Consider the following 16,972-nt stretch of genomic DNA (forward strand, 5'->3'; position numbering starts at 1 on the left):
TTAAAAGGTTTATTATAAAATCTCTTCGACATTTCAAGGCACACAAGGGGAACAGTTGACTATTGAGTTTATTGTAATTATATAGGTAAACTGAGTCTGTTCAGTTATCTTATTAAATCTCAGAAATATCTCATTAGCCCCAGACAGTTATATTGTAGACTTGAAAATACATGGCCCATAGACATTTCGAGGAGGAACACTGTTTTTCTAAACATACTGTAGGGCAGCATGTGGAACTGTAACAACCATAAGTCATTTTAATTTAATAACCTAATTCTTTAATTTCCCTTGGTAATTGTTCCTGTAAACAGACATTACACAACCCTACTGTATACCCTAATGCAGGAAGAGCTAATTTCAAATGAGTTGACATAAGGTGAAAAATGACCCAAGAAATATGTTTGTATTTATTTGCTTAAGCAAAGTTATTTCCTCTTAGAGGATTCCAAGACCACTTTAAGACACGTGGGATCTTATCCTGATGAACTTGCATAAACAGTTCACAGAACTGTCCCATTGGTTACTCACCGGTTAAGAAGGGAATCATTCCCATTGCAAACAAAAATAAATGACTAACCATTGCAAAACACTCGGTCCTAATCTCTTCCTATGAATCAATCAATATCTGACCCTATTACAGTACATCATATGTTTGTCTTTGTGCTTCATTCAAGAGCAATACATTCTAACCAAGCTACCAGACCTGGGTCAAAATACTATTTGAAAATACTTCCATTTACTCTTCTGTGCATGACTGCTCTTGTCACAATGGAACCAATGAGCTGTCACACAAAAATGCAAACCCCGCCCACCCGACATTAAAGGCAGACTCAAGCAAACGCTGGTGTGTTTTAAATACTATTTGAAAGTATTCCAAATAGTATTTTAGTCCCAGGTTTGTAAGCCACACTCTTCGATCGTGATCGATCTCCCCACTGATGGTCCTGAGACGTCATGGATGCACCAGTGGTCTCCACTTCACCGGGCTGTGGCGTTACGCTTGAGACAGGAGTACGCCACACATGTCCATGGGGGGGGGGGGGGGGGCAGGGGGGGGATGCAACATATAGCACATCCCTCTGAGAGAGTAGCAGTCATGCCTGACCGGCCAAATGTACTGCAGCACGTAAACGCTGATCTTTATGCTACAACACGACGTCTCGCTGTCCGTCGGGGGCACCGGAACCGCCCGAAGCCATGGGGCGGAGTCTGTCTTTGGCGGGGCCCTGGCTCTGGCGCAGTACAGTGTGTGGTTCAGTAAGCGGGCGTTAGTAGTAATGCACCCGTCCGATGGTGCCGGTCCCTGATCCCAGAATATCCGGCTGTCCGTTCCTCCAGATCTCCCGTATGATTCGCTCCCTTTCCTCCAATCGCTGCGCCCGCTCCAGCTCCTCGGCCGATGTGAACACGTTCACGCTCAACGTTGCGTCCGATTGGCTGTGATGGTTTCCGATGGGGATCTGGGTGCTGGGCAGGGTGATGGGGGCTTCCGCCTCTTCGCCGTCGTCCTCGTCCTCGTCTTCGCTCTCGGCGTCCTCCTCGTCCTCGCTGAAGTCCTTTAAGCGCTTCTTCTCGGGGGTGGGGGGCGTGACGTTGGTGCGGGGCTTGCAGGAGATGCGTATGACCAGGAGACACAGGGTCAAGACCAGGCCGAAACACACCCCGATCACAAAGTACAGGCCAAAGCTTTCCGGGTTAGCTGCAGGAAGAAAACAGACCATGGCACAATCGTCCAATGATCGTCTTCTGATCAAGAACATCCACATTTATACATTACATATTATATGTAATCCACATTATGTAATGTAATGTAATCCATGTTTATCTTAGTTAAAAATGATTTGTTCACACCTTAGATTTGTTTGCTGTTTTTGTTTGTTTGTTTGTTTGTTTGCTTGGTCACTGACCTTTGATGTGTGCGTAGGCAGCAATGCTGTTGCTCAACAGGTCCATCTCTTTCCTCTTCACGTCCATGCCGTCTCTGGGTTGACTGTCACTTTCTCACACCTAGAAAACAACAACAACAACGACAACAATAACAACAAAAACCTGCATCAGAACTGATCAACACAACAGCCCACAATGGAGATACTTAGAGTTTGGTCATGCTACTACCTCACGCACACCAAAGACACCACTGCTGCTCCGAGTCCCTCCCCTTTACAATGTGGTGAAAGTGTTTTACGACCGCCTGTGGTGCCACTCTTGTAGTGGGCAAAACTCTCTGACCACAGCACTTCTCCATATGTCTGTGTGTGGGTGGGATGGGAGGTCTCCAACTGGCAAACAAAAGCTCCACTGTGTCCCCCTCAAATACCAGCTCCAACTGGGCTAGCGACGCCTTTGGCACGTGGCTCTGTCTCTCCGTGGGCCGTGACAGGACTCTCAGAGGGGTCAGAGGTCAACTCTACCCCCAGTAGCCAATAAACGCCACTTCCTGTCAGCTGAAGTTTAACGCCCCCTGCTCTGTTTACCCGCCTGTTCCGTTTGGACATTGGACGTCCCTTACTTGGGGACCGGCTCGTCCTCCAGGATGCTGTCTTTTGCTCAGTGTTTCCGGCAGGTCTGTGTGGGTCTATTGTGCTGCTGATACTCCTCTGGCCCGGTCATGACTCCCCGCTCAGACTCGTCAGGAAGTCTCACGTTTCCTACGGAGGAGAAAGCCGCGGCGCCGCGCCTAACGTGAGACGAGAACGGCCGGCTCTTTCCTATATGTGGTCTGTTTTTGTTTTCTGCCAATTACCTATAGGCCAGCCCCCATGCTACCCCCCCCACTCTCTCCCTCTATCTCTTTCTCCCCCCCTCTCTCTCCATCTCTCTCCCTTTCCCTCTCTCTCTCCCTCTCTCTCTCTCTCTCTCTCTCTCTTTCTCCCCCTCTTTCTCTCTCTCTCTCTCCCCCTCTCTCTCTCCATCTCTCTCCCTTTCCCTCTCTCTCTCCCTCTCTCTCTCTCTCTTTCTCCCCCTCTTTCTCTCTCTCTCTCTCCCCCTCTCTCTCCCTTTCTCCCCCGCTCTCTCTCCCTTTCTCTCCCCCTCTTTCTCCTCCCTTTCTCTCCCCCTCTCTCTCCCTCCCTCTCCGTCTCTCTCTCTCCCTCTCTCTCTCTCAGATACAGACAGGCTGTTTCTAATCTGACTGAGTGGCTGATGGGCTTTGCCAGCGTGGAACACTACCTACCCTCGGGTCATGTGGTGTTGCCGGGTCTTTCCGTGTTTCCTGTCCCCCCATCCCCCCCCGCCCCCCCTCCCCCCAAAACCCCGCGACCCTTGTCACACAGCCTTTCCTGCTGAGTCCGGCCTTTCTCGTCCGCCTTGCTATTGTTCTCCCCCCCCCCCCCCCCGCCCCCCTCATCCGTCATGACATCATGGGGCATGGCGCACGGCCAGCGCCACATGAGAGCCGGAGATATAGAGCGCGGAGGCCGACCCCGACAGGAGGGGCCTTGAACCCCTTACCCCTCCGATGTGTGCTGGCATTAGCTGCGGTCGCCGGTTCCTTTCATGCTACAGTACACATGTGCTTTGGGTTATGGCTCTCTAGGGAGCAAACATTTTGTTCAAATATGAAGAGATGGCTGACTCCGGCGCGGTCCCATTTTAACCTGGGCGAACGGCTCGCATGCTAAGTCGTACCACATGGCCGTCGAAGAGCATAAGGATTCCCTGGCATTGCACAAACCGCACGATTGTATTCTAAATCTCCTCTAAATTGTGCCTGGTGATAATCTCATGTCATTGATATGAATATTAATACCCCCGATGATTTATGTAGCGTTTATCCTGCTTATTTGTTGATTCAGTGCTTTAAAGGATAACAAATTCCAGTAGAAAACGCACAGGCACACGCACACACACACACACACATATACACGTGTACACCATATGTAGTTCATAGCACAAGAGTTTTAAAAGCACAGTAAATGTCCATGCTTTTAAATACGAGTGGACAGTCCACAGTGCAAATGATGAATTGTAAATCTTACCTTAAAATGCAGCTCTGATGGTAACTTCTCAGTCCCAGTTCATGGCCTTATGAGATGAGGAGATGGGAGCTGAATCATTGAGCCTCTGTCTCTCTCTCTCTCTCTGGATTTCAGCCAGTGTCCTTCGCTCTTCAGGCCAAACGGTTCATTTGGCCGCCCTGAGACAAGAGCAAACACACACACACACACAGACGTCAGACCGCATCAGATCCAAACTCACCGAGCCGTTCGCAATGCAAACAATGACGGGCCTTCTGCTGTTGCAGCAGGATACACGGACCGGCAAGAGACAAGAAACAGGCTTTTAGCTTTCAGCGTTTTCGTGACTACTGCTCTCTGACACATGAAAACTACACTGTACAGATAGCCTGCACAGTTTAGGCTACAGGTACATACACACCTCAACTCCTAACCATGTGAAATAATAAAGCTGATGTTTCCCAGGAATAGATGACACTGAAGTTCCTTTCTTGACACATCAAACCGCCGGGATCCCCTCCAAAGCAGTTTATCTCCAGGGGGTTGAGCCATGCAATCCCTTTCACCCGGTAAACCAGACCGCCACCATATATCTTACTGAATATTATCCCTTAACATGTCAGGAAAGAACACTATGAAAGGCGCGGTGCTGCGAACTCTACTAACCCTCTAACTGCTCCAGTTGGTTTAGCTGAGCCTCTATGCTTTCCAGAGCAGACCTGGATCTCGCTGACTCCCGCCAGACTGTGAACACCAGCGCCTGGTTGAGAAGGCACTGGGGCACTAACGGCGGAACGGTCGGTTGTCAGTGGCGACGCCTCTCTGGCGCGCCCATGAGAGTGAGGAGAGATGAGCTCTTTGGTTTTTTTGGTCCCATCTGTGGGGATCTACACACTTCCTTCTGTTTTCAACTACGGCAGCCTGGGTTTGGACAGACAAGGTCACGCGCCAGCCCCTCAGTGCCTAATCCCTTTTCCACAATTGGGAATGATTCAGCGTCATCCAGTCAGCGAGAGCAGATGACAGGATGGAAGGAGCTCCAAGGCTCCCGGTAAGAAATCATGAGGAACCAAGGATAAATAAAGCGAAAGACTTGAACGACCTTTACTGGTCCCTGACGGTCAAAGCTAATGATTGGACACCTCGCCGGTGTTTTCTCACACTGGAATGCCCCGAAACTAGGCTCGTCAGGACGAAAGCATCTGTGAATGCTGGCTTAATGACAACCAGAGACTTGTTTGAGGCTAAGCTAAACACTAATTAACCTGGCCTGTTGTTTTGTTGTGTTTTTGTTTTACCCTCAGGAGGAAATTATTAACAGACACTCTCTTCGCCAGCCCACAGTCCCAGGATTCAACTTTGGGTCATTTTCTCCCAGTGACTTAATGCGCTTTCCCATAGCAGATGTTGCCATGGCCCTTGACGGATGGAAAAAACACAACCTCTACACCTTTTAACCTCTCTGCAATTCTGGGGACCTTGGGAGCTGAGACTGTTCTGACATGTTGCTCCTTTAAAGTAGGATGTTTGAAAGATTGACCTTGGTCATTATGGCACTACAACGAAAAGTGACATATCCTTTAAGTACTTCAACACGCAGACTACAAGCAACGAGCGTTTTTCCTATGGTTGAGGCAGTGGGGTTTACAGCTGACGTATTGCTTCATCTACTGTATTGTGGCTTCACATAGAACACATCATGTTGCATGGACCAAATAACGCCATTCACAGGCCAAACACACAGAGCACGACACTGCTTCCTGTGTCCATATATGGTAGGGACCATTTGGTTATTAGTCACCTCATTTGGCACCAATTGGTCTGGGAAGAGTGTGGGAGAGGTCTTATCTCTTCTGAAAGCAGAGTGATCACATGTCTCAGGAACATAACTTGGAAGGAATAACAAGAGGAAATACTGAGAAATTCATCCAGGGATCAAGATGTCAGTCAAATACTGAGTTTCTTTATGCAGAGCCTAAGCACCAATTGTGTTTAGATTGACGCCAAGATAAACAACATGTGGTGTCGTGAGGTTTGGGAAGAAGTCGGCCTCGTAGTTTATTTGGGTTTGCAGATTCCAGAACTGTCACGGCAAGTGATATTCCCTTTGTTATCCACTTGAAGAAGACCACTTCCTTCTCGTCAGGCTCGTCCCTTCATCTGTGCTGAGATCCAGTCCAGAACAACACCATTCGTACCACTTAGGACATCACAGTTTGCGTTGCCTGAAGGTGGCTGTGTTGTCTTTAGGTCGTAAGAGAGGCTGAATAAGATGTCTGTCTGGATTAGGATGTTAAATAGATGATTCATCAACCGCATGCTGACAGGGACCAGCATACCAAGCAAGGATTCCTCCTCTCATTCACCCAACAGAAGACTTTCCCCCAGATACTAGGGCAGTAATAAACCATCCAGATGCCGTCCAACCACCTCTGAGAAATCACAATTACAGGCTACTGTAGGAGTGGGATTTATTCATGGAGTTTAAACCATGATTGAGTTTGAGAATGAGGATGGAGAGAGACAGATCACACAAGGGAGTGAGTACGGGCCATTTCCTCTATCGTAATGACACCATGCACCACAGAAGGAAGAGGATATTTTTGATACCTAGAGTTTCTGTGCAGCCACAAGAATCTACTGGAACAATAGATACTCTCTCTGTGGCGTTTCCTGGCATGGGGCTTCAGTGACGGAAAAAATCCCTGATTTGAATTTAATTACATTTCCTTGTTTTTATACAAAAACCCAAACATCTATGGTGAGCAAGATCAGAGAGACTGCCACTTTGAGTGTAAAATTAGGAGGATTTATATATATTCTGCCCTTGACCATGTTCATTAAAAAGTTCCACTGTTTCTTCCTGTCTTTGATTTTGTTTGTGCTGCTGAGGATCAAGAACAATTTATCTGTTGGTTAGTCATTTTAGTCCAGCTGAACAAGTCCAGAATTCCACTTGACTTTTGCAACCTGAATGAATACGCTGAAACTGAGCTGGAGCTGGACTCATTCGGGCTCCATTTTCCACTGAAAAGCCATGACTCTGTAAGTAGCAGAAACAGGGTTAATGGCCCTTCCCCAGATACTCGTAACATGAGAGAAACCAAATGTGTATCACAGAAGTATCTCCTGGACATTTTATATCTGTACCTTTTTGATTTAACAGCTTTCAGTAAGGACTTTACCATATTGCCTCAATCAGCCAGTCCAGAGTCAGGTCTCCAAGGCTTTTCCCAAAACTAGCCAAACCAGGATCACCTGACAACCAACTTATCCGGGAGTGCATCCAAGACAAAACACACACAAAAAAAACATGATGGAACTTCAAGCTCTCTCCCCAAAACCACAGAGACACAGGCGGTAACTTTCCACCCGATAAACACGGACACATTTCCAATGCAAGGGGCATGTTAGCCCTGTCTGTGAAAGTATTCTGGAGGGGGGGCGGGGGGCATATGGTGGAGGCGTTTTCTCCCGGGCAACACGGATGGCTTTCTCAGTACCCACAGAAGTACAGTGTGTATACTGTGAAGTATACTGTAAGGGGCATTTTCAGAGAAAAGAGAGCATCTTTCTTCCTTGTTACTCCTGCCATGTGGTGTGAGACATGTGGTTGCCATAAACCCAGTGCGGCAAGTGAAGCTGGCCCCAGAGCAGGCCACCCAGCTGAGGGCCCCGACAGTTCCCCTGAGGAAAAAAAACGAAAAAAGCTTTCACTTGTTCCCCCTAACAGCTTGATTGGCATCAACTAGTAGAGATAACATTCTACACTGGCATTGCCTTCTGGCGTCTCACACTCTGAACTTGGGCACAGAGCTCTTCCCTTTGTGCATTTTGTACAATTTAATCTACGGTTCTTCACTGTCGGGTCCAGTATTCTCTAGACGGCGTTCGATGTCGCGCCTATGAAAGAGAACGGCCATGACATCAGCGCTCGGGAGCCGGACACCAGCGTGGTTCAGCTGGACCTCTGCGCTTTAGGAGCACATGTAACTGTAACCCTGTGACAAAGCGGAGCAGGTGTCATCTCAGTCGACGGAGGAAATAAAGCAGAGAGGGTCGTCATTGTCCTGTCAGGATTGGGGGGGGGGGGGGGTCGGCGGGGGGTAATGGAGATATTGGTCAGGTTTGGCGGGGGGGGGGGGGGGGGGGGGGGAGGTGGGAGGGGTGTTTAATGGTGCCCAGATGTCAGCCTGATGGGAGACAGAGTCAGAGTGCTTTGCTATGTTAATCCAGAAGAGAAATCACATGCTCCATCTTCATGCTGCCTGTATAGTACATACTACATCATCCTATACCCTATACTGCCCATGGCGCTACACTTAGTCAAAGAACCCAAGCCAAATTTGTGTGTGTGTGTGTGTTTACTGTATGTATGCATGCGTGTGTGTGTGCTTCTCTACGCCGGTGTGAGTTTACAGTAAAAGTGTGCGTTCCCCCTACAGTGCTGTAAATCTCCCATCCACCCCTGTGATCTCTGAGAGCGCAGTGACCCCCCGGTGATCCCTGACGTTTGGCTTCAAAAATAGAGCGCTGATCTCAGCCATCTGATCGATCTGGCCCAGCGCCCCCCCCGACACGCACCGGTCCACCAGGGCCACGCACACGCTGCATTCATTACACGGACCCCCTGATTACACCCTGACACAAAACATGTGTTTCGCCCTCCCGATGGGTGGGTGGGCAGTTTTAATTCTGCCCCGTCCGCAAACATGCTGTTCCCTCTTCAGATGTGGGATGGACGGGGGTCTAACGGGCTGGACGGCCCACGCTGGAGGGTCCACAGCCTGTGCACGACTGTCGAGCGCCTATGGGCTCCGCCTGAGCCTTTGTTAGCTTAAGCTCATAAAGATTTTATTATCACTCAATAAACTGTGATTTGATTCAAAGATATATGTGTGCTCACTGTTACTGATTGGTGTGCGCTTTGGTTAATGTGTAACCAGAGAACAACAGAGATTCTGTTGGCAACCCCGTCGTGTTTCAATTTGATCGCCATATGCTTTCCTCTATAACCAAAAGCCTATGTAGAGTTTGAACGAGATTCAAACAAAATCATTAGATGTTCATGTGTGTATGTGTGTGTGTGTGTGTGTGGTGGCCTGCATACATGTATTCATGTGAGTGAGTTAGTGAGTGCGTGTATGTGTGTGTGTGTGTGTGTGTATGTGTGTGTGCGTGGTGGCCTGCATACATGTATTCATGTGAGTGAGTGAGTGAGTGAGTGAGTGAGTGAGTGAGTGAGTGAGTGAGTGAGTGAGTGTGTGTGTGTGTGTGTGTGTAAGAGTGAGTGAGTGAGTGAGTGAGTGTGTGTGTGTGTGTGTGTGTGTGCAGAGGGAGTGGAGAGGCTTAAACAAACCCTGCTGGATTTAATATGTCAAACATCCCTCGGAGCCGAGAAATAGGAGTGGCTAGACCAGAGAGAAGCCGCTGCTAGAAAGCCTTCTACGACAGCAGCGGTTAGGGGGAGTCTAGCTAAACGCAGTTTCAAAGACAAATCACTTAGCAGGCTATTTCTCAATGACAATCTAATACCATGTCTGCTTTTAGACAGTAGATACTGTACGCTCAGGCCGATTCAGGACCCCTGAGTCCTTTCAGAACACTGACACAACGCAACACATTCTCTAACACTCCGCCTAAGAGAGTTTGCATACAGTAACTCACCCTAAAATCCACGTTACTCAATAAGTCAACCATTTAACTGCACGCTAATTTAAAAGTTTGACTTTGTTATTCTGTGTAACCAGGAGCTCCTCCTTCCTATGCCGTGCGTGTCTGTGTAAGCGCTCAGCGCACCCCTGAGGAAGGACAGACAGGCACGCCAGGAGTTCAGACAAGCGTTTCAAGTCACAGATTGATCCCTGACCCCCCCCCCCGCCCCGAGTCCTCCGGCTGCCGTTAACAACCATTCTCAAGACAGACTAGTTAGGTCCAAGGATAAACAGAGCTAGGGGGACACTTGGATAAATAACAAGGAGAGGTCAGACAAAAGTCACCTGGCCCCAAAACAACCTTTAGGGGGGAGAGGCATTCACACTCACTCTTTAATTTGTCGGCTTATCAGATTGACAGGCGGACTGCCCGCAAACTGCCCGCCCACTAAGATATGGTAATTGTAGGAGACCTCCGAGAGTAAATATGTCTCAGTGATAAGAGACGCTGACCGCAGCAGTTAAGGGAACTGATTTGGAGGCCTATGGCAGTGTGTTTCTCAGCTTGAGATTACTGTACATGACTTAGTTATCAGTGTGAGTGTGCATGTCTGACATATATGTGTGTGTGTGTGTGTGTGTGTGTGCGTGCATGCGCGTGGAGATAATGATTTTGGCTCTGCAAACACAGGACCCCTACATGTCGAGGAGACGGGTGGCCTGCACGGTGCCCGAGCGTGACGCCCCCGTACCTCGCCTCCCATCCAGATCATGTTACAGCTGTTGACTCTGCCCTCACCAGAACGCTGCACGCAGACAGGATGTTTGCTTTTATTGCGGGCTGAGTGCCGACCAATTCGTCACCGCAAGGTCAGCCACCGTGCAGCTGGACCGGGCCTGTCCTTTCCTCTCGGTCCCCAGACCCTTAATGCATCAGCCCCTGCCTGGAACGGTCACCTCACATGGACGCTACGTCCACACGTTCCGATATGCAGTATCTGTTTGGCTGGGATGCTCTGGGAAGTTGGGGGGGGGGGGGGTTAGCAGTTATTTTTGCTCTTAAAGCTGATTCTGCACGAAGAAGAGTGGGAGACAATCTCTGCCCATCCTCCTCCCATTCTCATTTCAAAGTCAGATTCCACTTTAAGGCGATCTGTCACTCTGTTAAAGACATTGGGCATCTGAGATGTGTGCTGAAATGATCTGCAAAGCAGAGTGCGAGTACCGTTTCAGGCTATGGTCTCATATGAAAATAAACACACGAGGACCTCGTACTTCACGTCAGTGGAAACTGCATAGTGGAGAAGATACGATCTAGCACTGTGATGATGTGGACTGCCTGCCAGACCTCGGGATTTACAGCACTCTGTGGATCGCTTGTAGGAACTGGCGAGTCAGACTTCCAAAACGTGCGACCAAAACCAAAACCAAAACAGCTTTGCTACTGTACGCTGAAGTTCTGAGGAGCGCATAACACTGAAACTGCAGGCGTCCATTGAAATCCATGATCGCTGGACCGAGACGACTGATGTTATGGAAAAACTAGGAGCTCTAGCCTTTGTAAAAAACAAGATAAAATGACTCAGAGGATTCTATTTCATTATCCACACACACAGGTAGAAGTGGTCAAACTCACCAGAAAGCGTCGTTACGAAGTCCCTCTAGGACATGTCATTCTTGTCAGAGAAAGTTAAGGCTCAATCCTTGACCCTGTCAGATCAGTCCTCTTCATGGACGGCAGTGCTGTGTGAGTGGACAGGCGCTGGGAGAGCCAGTGTGTTAGAGGAGTCTAGGGAAGAGGTGGTGACTTCCTCTCAGAACCGGAGACTGAGTGAGTAGTTCTCTCCCGCCCGGCTCCACTCCACTACAGCAGGAAAGGCTGTCACACTCCCCTCTGCTCAGAGAGAAAGAGAGGATAAGGGAGGGAGAAAAAAAAACAGGAACAACCAAAAATGGTCAGGATCTAGGAAGAGGGGAGGGAGGAGGGGCAGCCTTCCCCTCTGTTGTTAAGGAAACAGCCAGGAAAATCTTACTCCCGACAAATTAGCCAGCAGAGATTTTCCACACTGGATACAGCTTGACAGCAGGCAAAACAAGGCATAATACGTGAGAGATCAGGATCGGTGTTTACGTACAGAACCATTAATCACCGAAGATAAGAAGCAGAACATAAGACTGAACTGCATCACATGCCTTTCATTGGGAATGATGATAGTGGAGTCAAAGTTTGGAAGGTCGCGAAACAGGGTAAACATGTTCTCCGAATAACATGACAACTCCCTTGTTGACTTGGCTAATTGTAAACAGTTGGAGGCCTCGTTGCAGCACATGGATGTCAATGGTACAGATTCAGAGACCACTGAACTGTAGTTATTTTGAAATACCGTACCTAGTCATTTACCTTGCTGCATCAGGTTGAGTCATGTAACCCCACAAAATCTCATAAGTACCCATAATATTCTGAAAGCTCCTCATGTTGAAAGACAGTCTTCTTGTTTGGTGCTACTCCATACCATGCAAACATGTCCCCTGACTGCCTTCCCAAGCTGGTCCTCAGTGTTGTACAGTATAACCAACACTGTAACAGGTGTAAATCCCCTTTGCCCAGAGCCTCCTACCAAATCAACAGCTATAAATGTACTCGGCCACCAAGCCAGGCTTTGACCGGCTTTGATGAAAACCATGTGCCTGGGAGGGCATGAAGGCATACCCCGTCAACAGGGCCTTCGCTTCCATTGAGATCATGAGAAAATAGCCTATGAAATCAATATTGTAAAGTGCCGTTACGAGTGCGTCACCGAGACCCCTTTATTTCTCACCGGGGTCAGCTGCAGAGCAGAACTGTAATGGTGATCCACCCAGCTGAGAACATCTCGGTTTCCAGCCACATATTTCACTCATTATCCGCTTCGCGAGAAGCAACGCTAAAGTACCCATGAGAAGGCAGCAGACCACGCAGAATCAGTTCAGCGGGAATTCACGTAGCTTGTCCCGACCGCGGAGCTCGTCGCTCCAATTCAAACATCCTCCCACTTTCCTCTGTTCACTTTTCCCTGGTCCCCGGTCAAAAACGCCGGAGAGAAGAAAGAGACAGCCGCGAGGCACCCCTCCAGCCTCTCTCCCCTCAGGGTCGGCTCAGGCGATTGGACGGGTGTGTGTGTGTTACTTAGTGTGTGTGTGTGTGTGTGTGAGGGGTTTCTGATCATGCTGAGTCCCCAGGAATTCTTCAGGAAGCTCCATCCCTGATCACATTCCTGTCTGGGAGCTCCCCGGGGCTGGCAGATGTCCACCTCTCCCTGGAACAGATTTATACTCTGACACCGGGGCTGGACAGAGGAGAGGAGAGGCCTGGGGGTCGAGAGGGAGGGGGGAGAGGGAGGGTCCGTGCTGTCAAGACTGACTGATCTCGCCCAGTCTGGAGGAAGCCGGTGCAACTCTTTAGACGACCGTCTAAAGAGGAGACAACCATCTAAAGAGGAGAGAGAACCGTCTAAAGAGACAACCCTCTAAAGAGGAGAGAGAACCGTCTAAAGAGGATACAACCGTTTAAAGAGGAGTCAACCGTCTAAACAGGAGACAACCATCTAAAGAGGAGAGAGAACCGTCTAAAGAGGTGACAACCGTCTAAAAAGGAGACAACCGTCTAAAGAGAGAACAGTCTAAAGAGGAGACAACTGTCTAAAGATGAGAGAGAACCGTCTAAAGAGGAGACAATCGTCTAAAGGAAACAACCATCTAAACAGGAGACAACCGTCTAAAGAGGAGAGAGAACCGTCTTGAGAGGAGAGAGAACTGTCTAAAGAGGAGACAACCATCTAAAGAGGAGACAGCCGTCTAAAGAGGAGACAACCGTCTAAAGAGGAGACAGCCGTCTAAAGAGGAGACAGCCGTCTAAAGAGGAGACAACCGTCTAAAGAGGAGAGAGAACCGTCTAAAGAGGAGAGAGAACCGTCTAAAGAGGAGACAACCGTCTAAAGAGGAGACAACCGTCTAAAGTGAGCCGCAGACTGGAACGGGGCACTTGAGTCACGTTGATGTCCATCGATCACGGCAGGCGTGTCTGCGGGAAGGGAAGAGGAGGGGAGGATACTATGTTCAAGGATAATGGAGCAATGGAGATCCTATCTTTTGCGTGGAGCAGGTGGGACAGGGGCTGATAGGGGGAGGGTGAGGTGAACGGAGCAGAGAAGGGGGGGAGGGAGATCTCCTGACAAGATAGCACTCGTTCACCAAGCACAGCGCTGGGGTGAACTGAGGTGATAAATACTTAACAGATTTCGGAGGAACAAAGACAAAGAAACTAGTCTCTTGCCGACATTACAGTGTGTAGTGTAAGAGCAGGCATCGCCCACTCCATTGAAAACGCGTCCATGTAGGCTAACTCCTTTGTTGGTGTGATGGAGCCAGTGGGGTGGATGTAGTCCGCTGTATGAATAGCGCTGTGAAGACTGGAGCTGAATGGCTGGGCTGGGCTGGGCTGGCTTTTACACACATAGACAAAGCAAGGAAACAATAAACAGACACTGTAGCCAAACCTAAACTGTATGCCGTACACGCTGTAAATGCATATCATGTAAACGCACACATACAGTAGCTGCACTTCAACACACATCTCGCATCTATCTATCTATCTATCTATCTATCTATCTATCTATCTGTCTATCTATCTGTAATCTGATAATTGACCTGGATAATGTCATCAATCAAGCCCCAAAAGCCACTTGTAAACACAGAAAACTATGACAAAAGGCAGGACACCAAATCCAGGAGAGAAAAAAACCCCACCTCACACCATTGACTAAGTCATCGGTCCAAAATGCAGCTCACTGAAATGAACACCACTGGATAATCCCCAGAGAGAATTAGCATTATGTTTTATACCCCCCAGTCCCTTTCAAATCAGAAACGTATTAAGATTCCAAACTCCAAACACATGTTCCCTAGAACACTGATTGCTTACCTCAACTTTACTGACTTGGATATTGCAGAGCTCTTCAATGGAAAGAATGAGCAGAGGAGAGGAGAGGAGGGAGGGGATTGGAAAAACCCATGATGTTCCCTTCACATTAAGCAACGCCGTCCATGCCAGCATTCAACATGACTTGGCACCTCTCTCCCATTGATGAGTCTGAGGACAGACAGTCCCAGATCACTCTCCAGGTACGGTCTGCTCACTCTCTCCCCTCTGGAAGTGTACGTGAAAACGCACGCCCCCTTTCTGTCTGCAGGCGCCGTTAGCGGAGTGCTTCTGCGGGCATCGGTGGCATCTTTACGACACACGTGGGATTCTGTGGCGTTGGCTCCCTCCTGTACGCGGAGCTTGTTTTGTTATCGAGGGAGGCCAGCCTACTCCTCCCTGCTACACTTTTCAACTCCGTCAACACACATTCGCACGCACGCACATGGACACACATGCACACACACACGCGAACACACACAGTCCACTCCCTTCAGTCCCTTATTTACCTTGTGATTCCAGAGTTGTGATGACAGTCCTGGTGTCGCTGTCGAAACTCCTCTTTACTTGACAGCCAATTCCGCCTTGTATCAACTGGTCACAGCAGTAGCACAGTATTATGTCCAAGCCGATACAGTAGTCCCCCGGTCCAGTGTCTCTGTGGGACTACGGAGAAGGAGAAGTGGGTGTATGGGACTCTGGAAGGCTACACCCGTTCCGGCACACCCATGCAGAGTGCACTGTGTAGTGAGAGGAGGCTAGAGGAGGCAGAAGGAGAGGTCTGTTTGGGATTAGGCGGGAACGGCAGGGACAGGAAATGGCTAAGAGAGGACTGAGACTGGGGCGGTCGCTCTGAGTGGTAGGTAGGCAGGAGTCCCGCGGCTACGGGGGGGGAGGGGGATGGGGACGGTTGGGGGTTAGTATAAGGCCTTAGTGTTCCCCTCTCTTCCTCTCTCTCTCTCTCCCTCTCTTTCTCCTCGGAGGGGGTGACAGAGTTTAAATTGGTGTGAGGGCCAAGCGCAAGTCTGGAGCAGGGGTTGGGGAGGGGGAGGGCGGGGGAGAGCGCATTAACAGTTCAACACCCTGGCAGTCAGGCATCTTTCTCCTACCCCTCCCTCCCTCCCTCCCTCCCTCCCTCCCTGCTCTCTCCTGGGCAGGCTGAGCCAAAGCCCCCCAGGCTCCTACAAGGTTACAGGCTCTCCAGCAGCACGCCACACATTCCAGGTGTTCAGCTTGTCGATGATGATGCTAAGGTTGAGTAGGTGTGGAGTGTTCCGAGAAGGATGGCGGGTGGGTCTCATTCATTCAAAATGCTGGAAGTGCATCGCTGGCACTCCACACAGGGCTATCGGTGTCAGCGTTCAGCATTCAGCTGCAGGTTTGAGTTCTTTGGACTAATGAAGACTACGATGAGAGACTTGAATTTTTATACTATATATGGGGAATTTTCCAAATGTAGCAATCAGATCTTGGTAAGAGAGGACACATGTCTGCAACCCAGACAAACAGCAGGCTCCTTTTGTGAACTATCGGGACATGTGTGTAGAATTACTTTCAAACGGACAACACACAAAGCCAGCTTCCCAACACAAACCAAAGCAAAACTGAAACTACATTCCTCGATTTGCATACAAGACTAGTTCATTGTGTACAGCCGTCCGGATTTGTATGCGCTTTTGGGTGCGTGTGTATGAGCGAGCGCGTCTCCATGTTTGCGTGTTTCTGGGTCCATTACGCCATAAAGTCCGCCTTGAGGAGGTGGCTGTGGAACGGCCCTCGGGGGCCGTCTCAATGTACCATTATCAGGCTGTATAGGCTCCCAGTGTGTCACCGCGGTCACAAGGCCGGCCGGCCCAGTCAGACACTCTGCCAGGGGGCTGCGTGGAGCAGCATCCCGGGGAGGGGGAACCAAATCAAACTTTATTTGTAACGCGCATTTCAAACGGAGGCAACACAATGCACTTACGGCCGGCCCTAAAAGATTAGGCCGTTCTGGAGATGGTTTACTTCCCAATATTAGCCAGTAGCACCACTCCTAACACCGACAGAAACATACAGGCCTTTGACGTATAAAGATGGCCCTACTATTTTATTTTTTTTTACAAGAAACTGTCTTAAAATAATTATAATATTTCACCAATAACTCCCCTTGTCTATTACAACGTTCATATTATTGACAAACACAATTCATTACATCTTGAAGTAGGACGGGAAGTAAAGGCTGAGGTTATCTACAGGATCATCAAAGACCCTCAAATGCTTGTTTTCCTGGCAGTCAGCGAGCTGGAGGCTGGGTTTACTGGACGCGGTGGGAAGAGTCCATGGATGTATTAATAGAAGTCCCTTCGGGTGTGTGACGTGCATCCTCCTCGTTAAGTCATGTGGGTCACCTCAGGGGGTCAGTT

At 49.2% G+C, this 16,972-nt stretch overlaps 1 protein-coding gene across 3 annotated transcripts; it reads right to left on the minus strand.

The window, feature by feature from the left end:
• eva1ba (eva-1 homolog Ba (C. elegans)) lies at nt 1-11,414 on the minus strand. Of its 3 annotated transcripts, XM_084445163.1 has the most exons (5): nt 11,247-11,414; nt 3,978-4,135; nt 2,510-2,648; nt 1,908-2,007; nt 1-1,699 (listed from the first exon to the last, which is right to left on the minus strand). In XM_084445163.1, exons 4-5 carry the CDS (start codon nt 1,972-1,974, stop codon nt 1,269-1,271), a joined length of 498 nt encoding a protein of 165 aa, XP_084301289.1. In that variant the 5' UTR covers nt 1,975-2,007; nt 2,510-2,648; nt 3,978-4,135; nt 11,247-11,414; the 3' UTR covers nt 1-1,268. The 3 variants fall into 3 exon arrangements, with proteins under 3 accessions (XP_084301289.1, XP_084301288.1, XP_084301290.1); XM_084445162.1 differs by lacking the exon at nt 2,510-2,648 and having other exon boundaries at nt 11,247-11,412; XM_084445164.1 differs by lacking the exons at nt 2,510-2,648; nt 3,978-4,135; nt 11,247-11,414 and adding an exon at nt 2,116-2,486.
• Between the last annotated feature and the right edge of the window lie 5,558 nt (nt 11,415-16,972).

This window comes from Borostomias antarcticus (assembly GCF_949987555.1).
Source record: "Borostomias antarcticus genome assembly, chromosome: 10".
In the NCBI taxonomy this organism is placed as follows: Eukaryota; Metazoa; Chordata; class Actinopteri; order Stomiiformes; family Stomiidae; genus Borostomias; species Borostomias antarcticus.

Bases quoted from the DNA above. Each gene is read 5' to 3' on its own strand.
- eva1ba (XM_084445163.1), bottom strand. From the start codon at position 1,974: ATGGACGTGAAGAGGAAAGAGATGGACCTGTTGAGCAACAGCATTGCT. The intron at 1,700-1,907 runs GTCAGTGACCAA...TTCTTCCTGCAG, and splicing joins TGCCTACGCACACATCAAAG to CTAACCCGGAAAGCTTTGGC.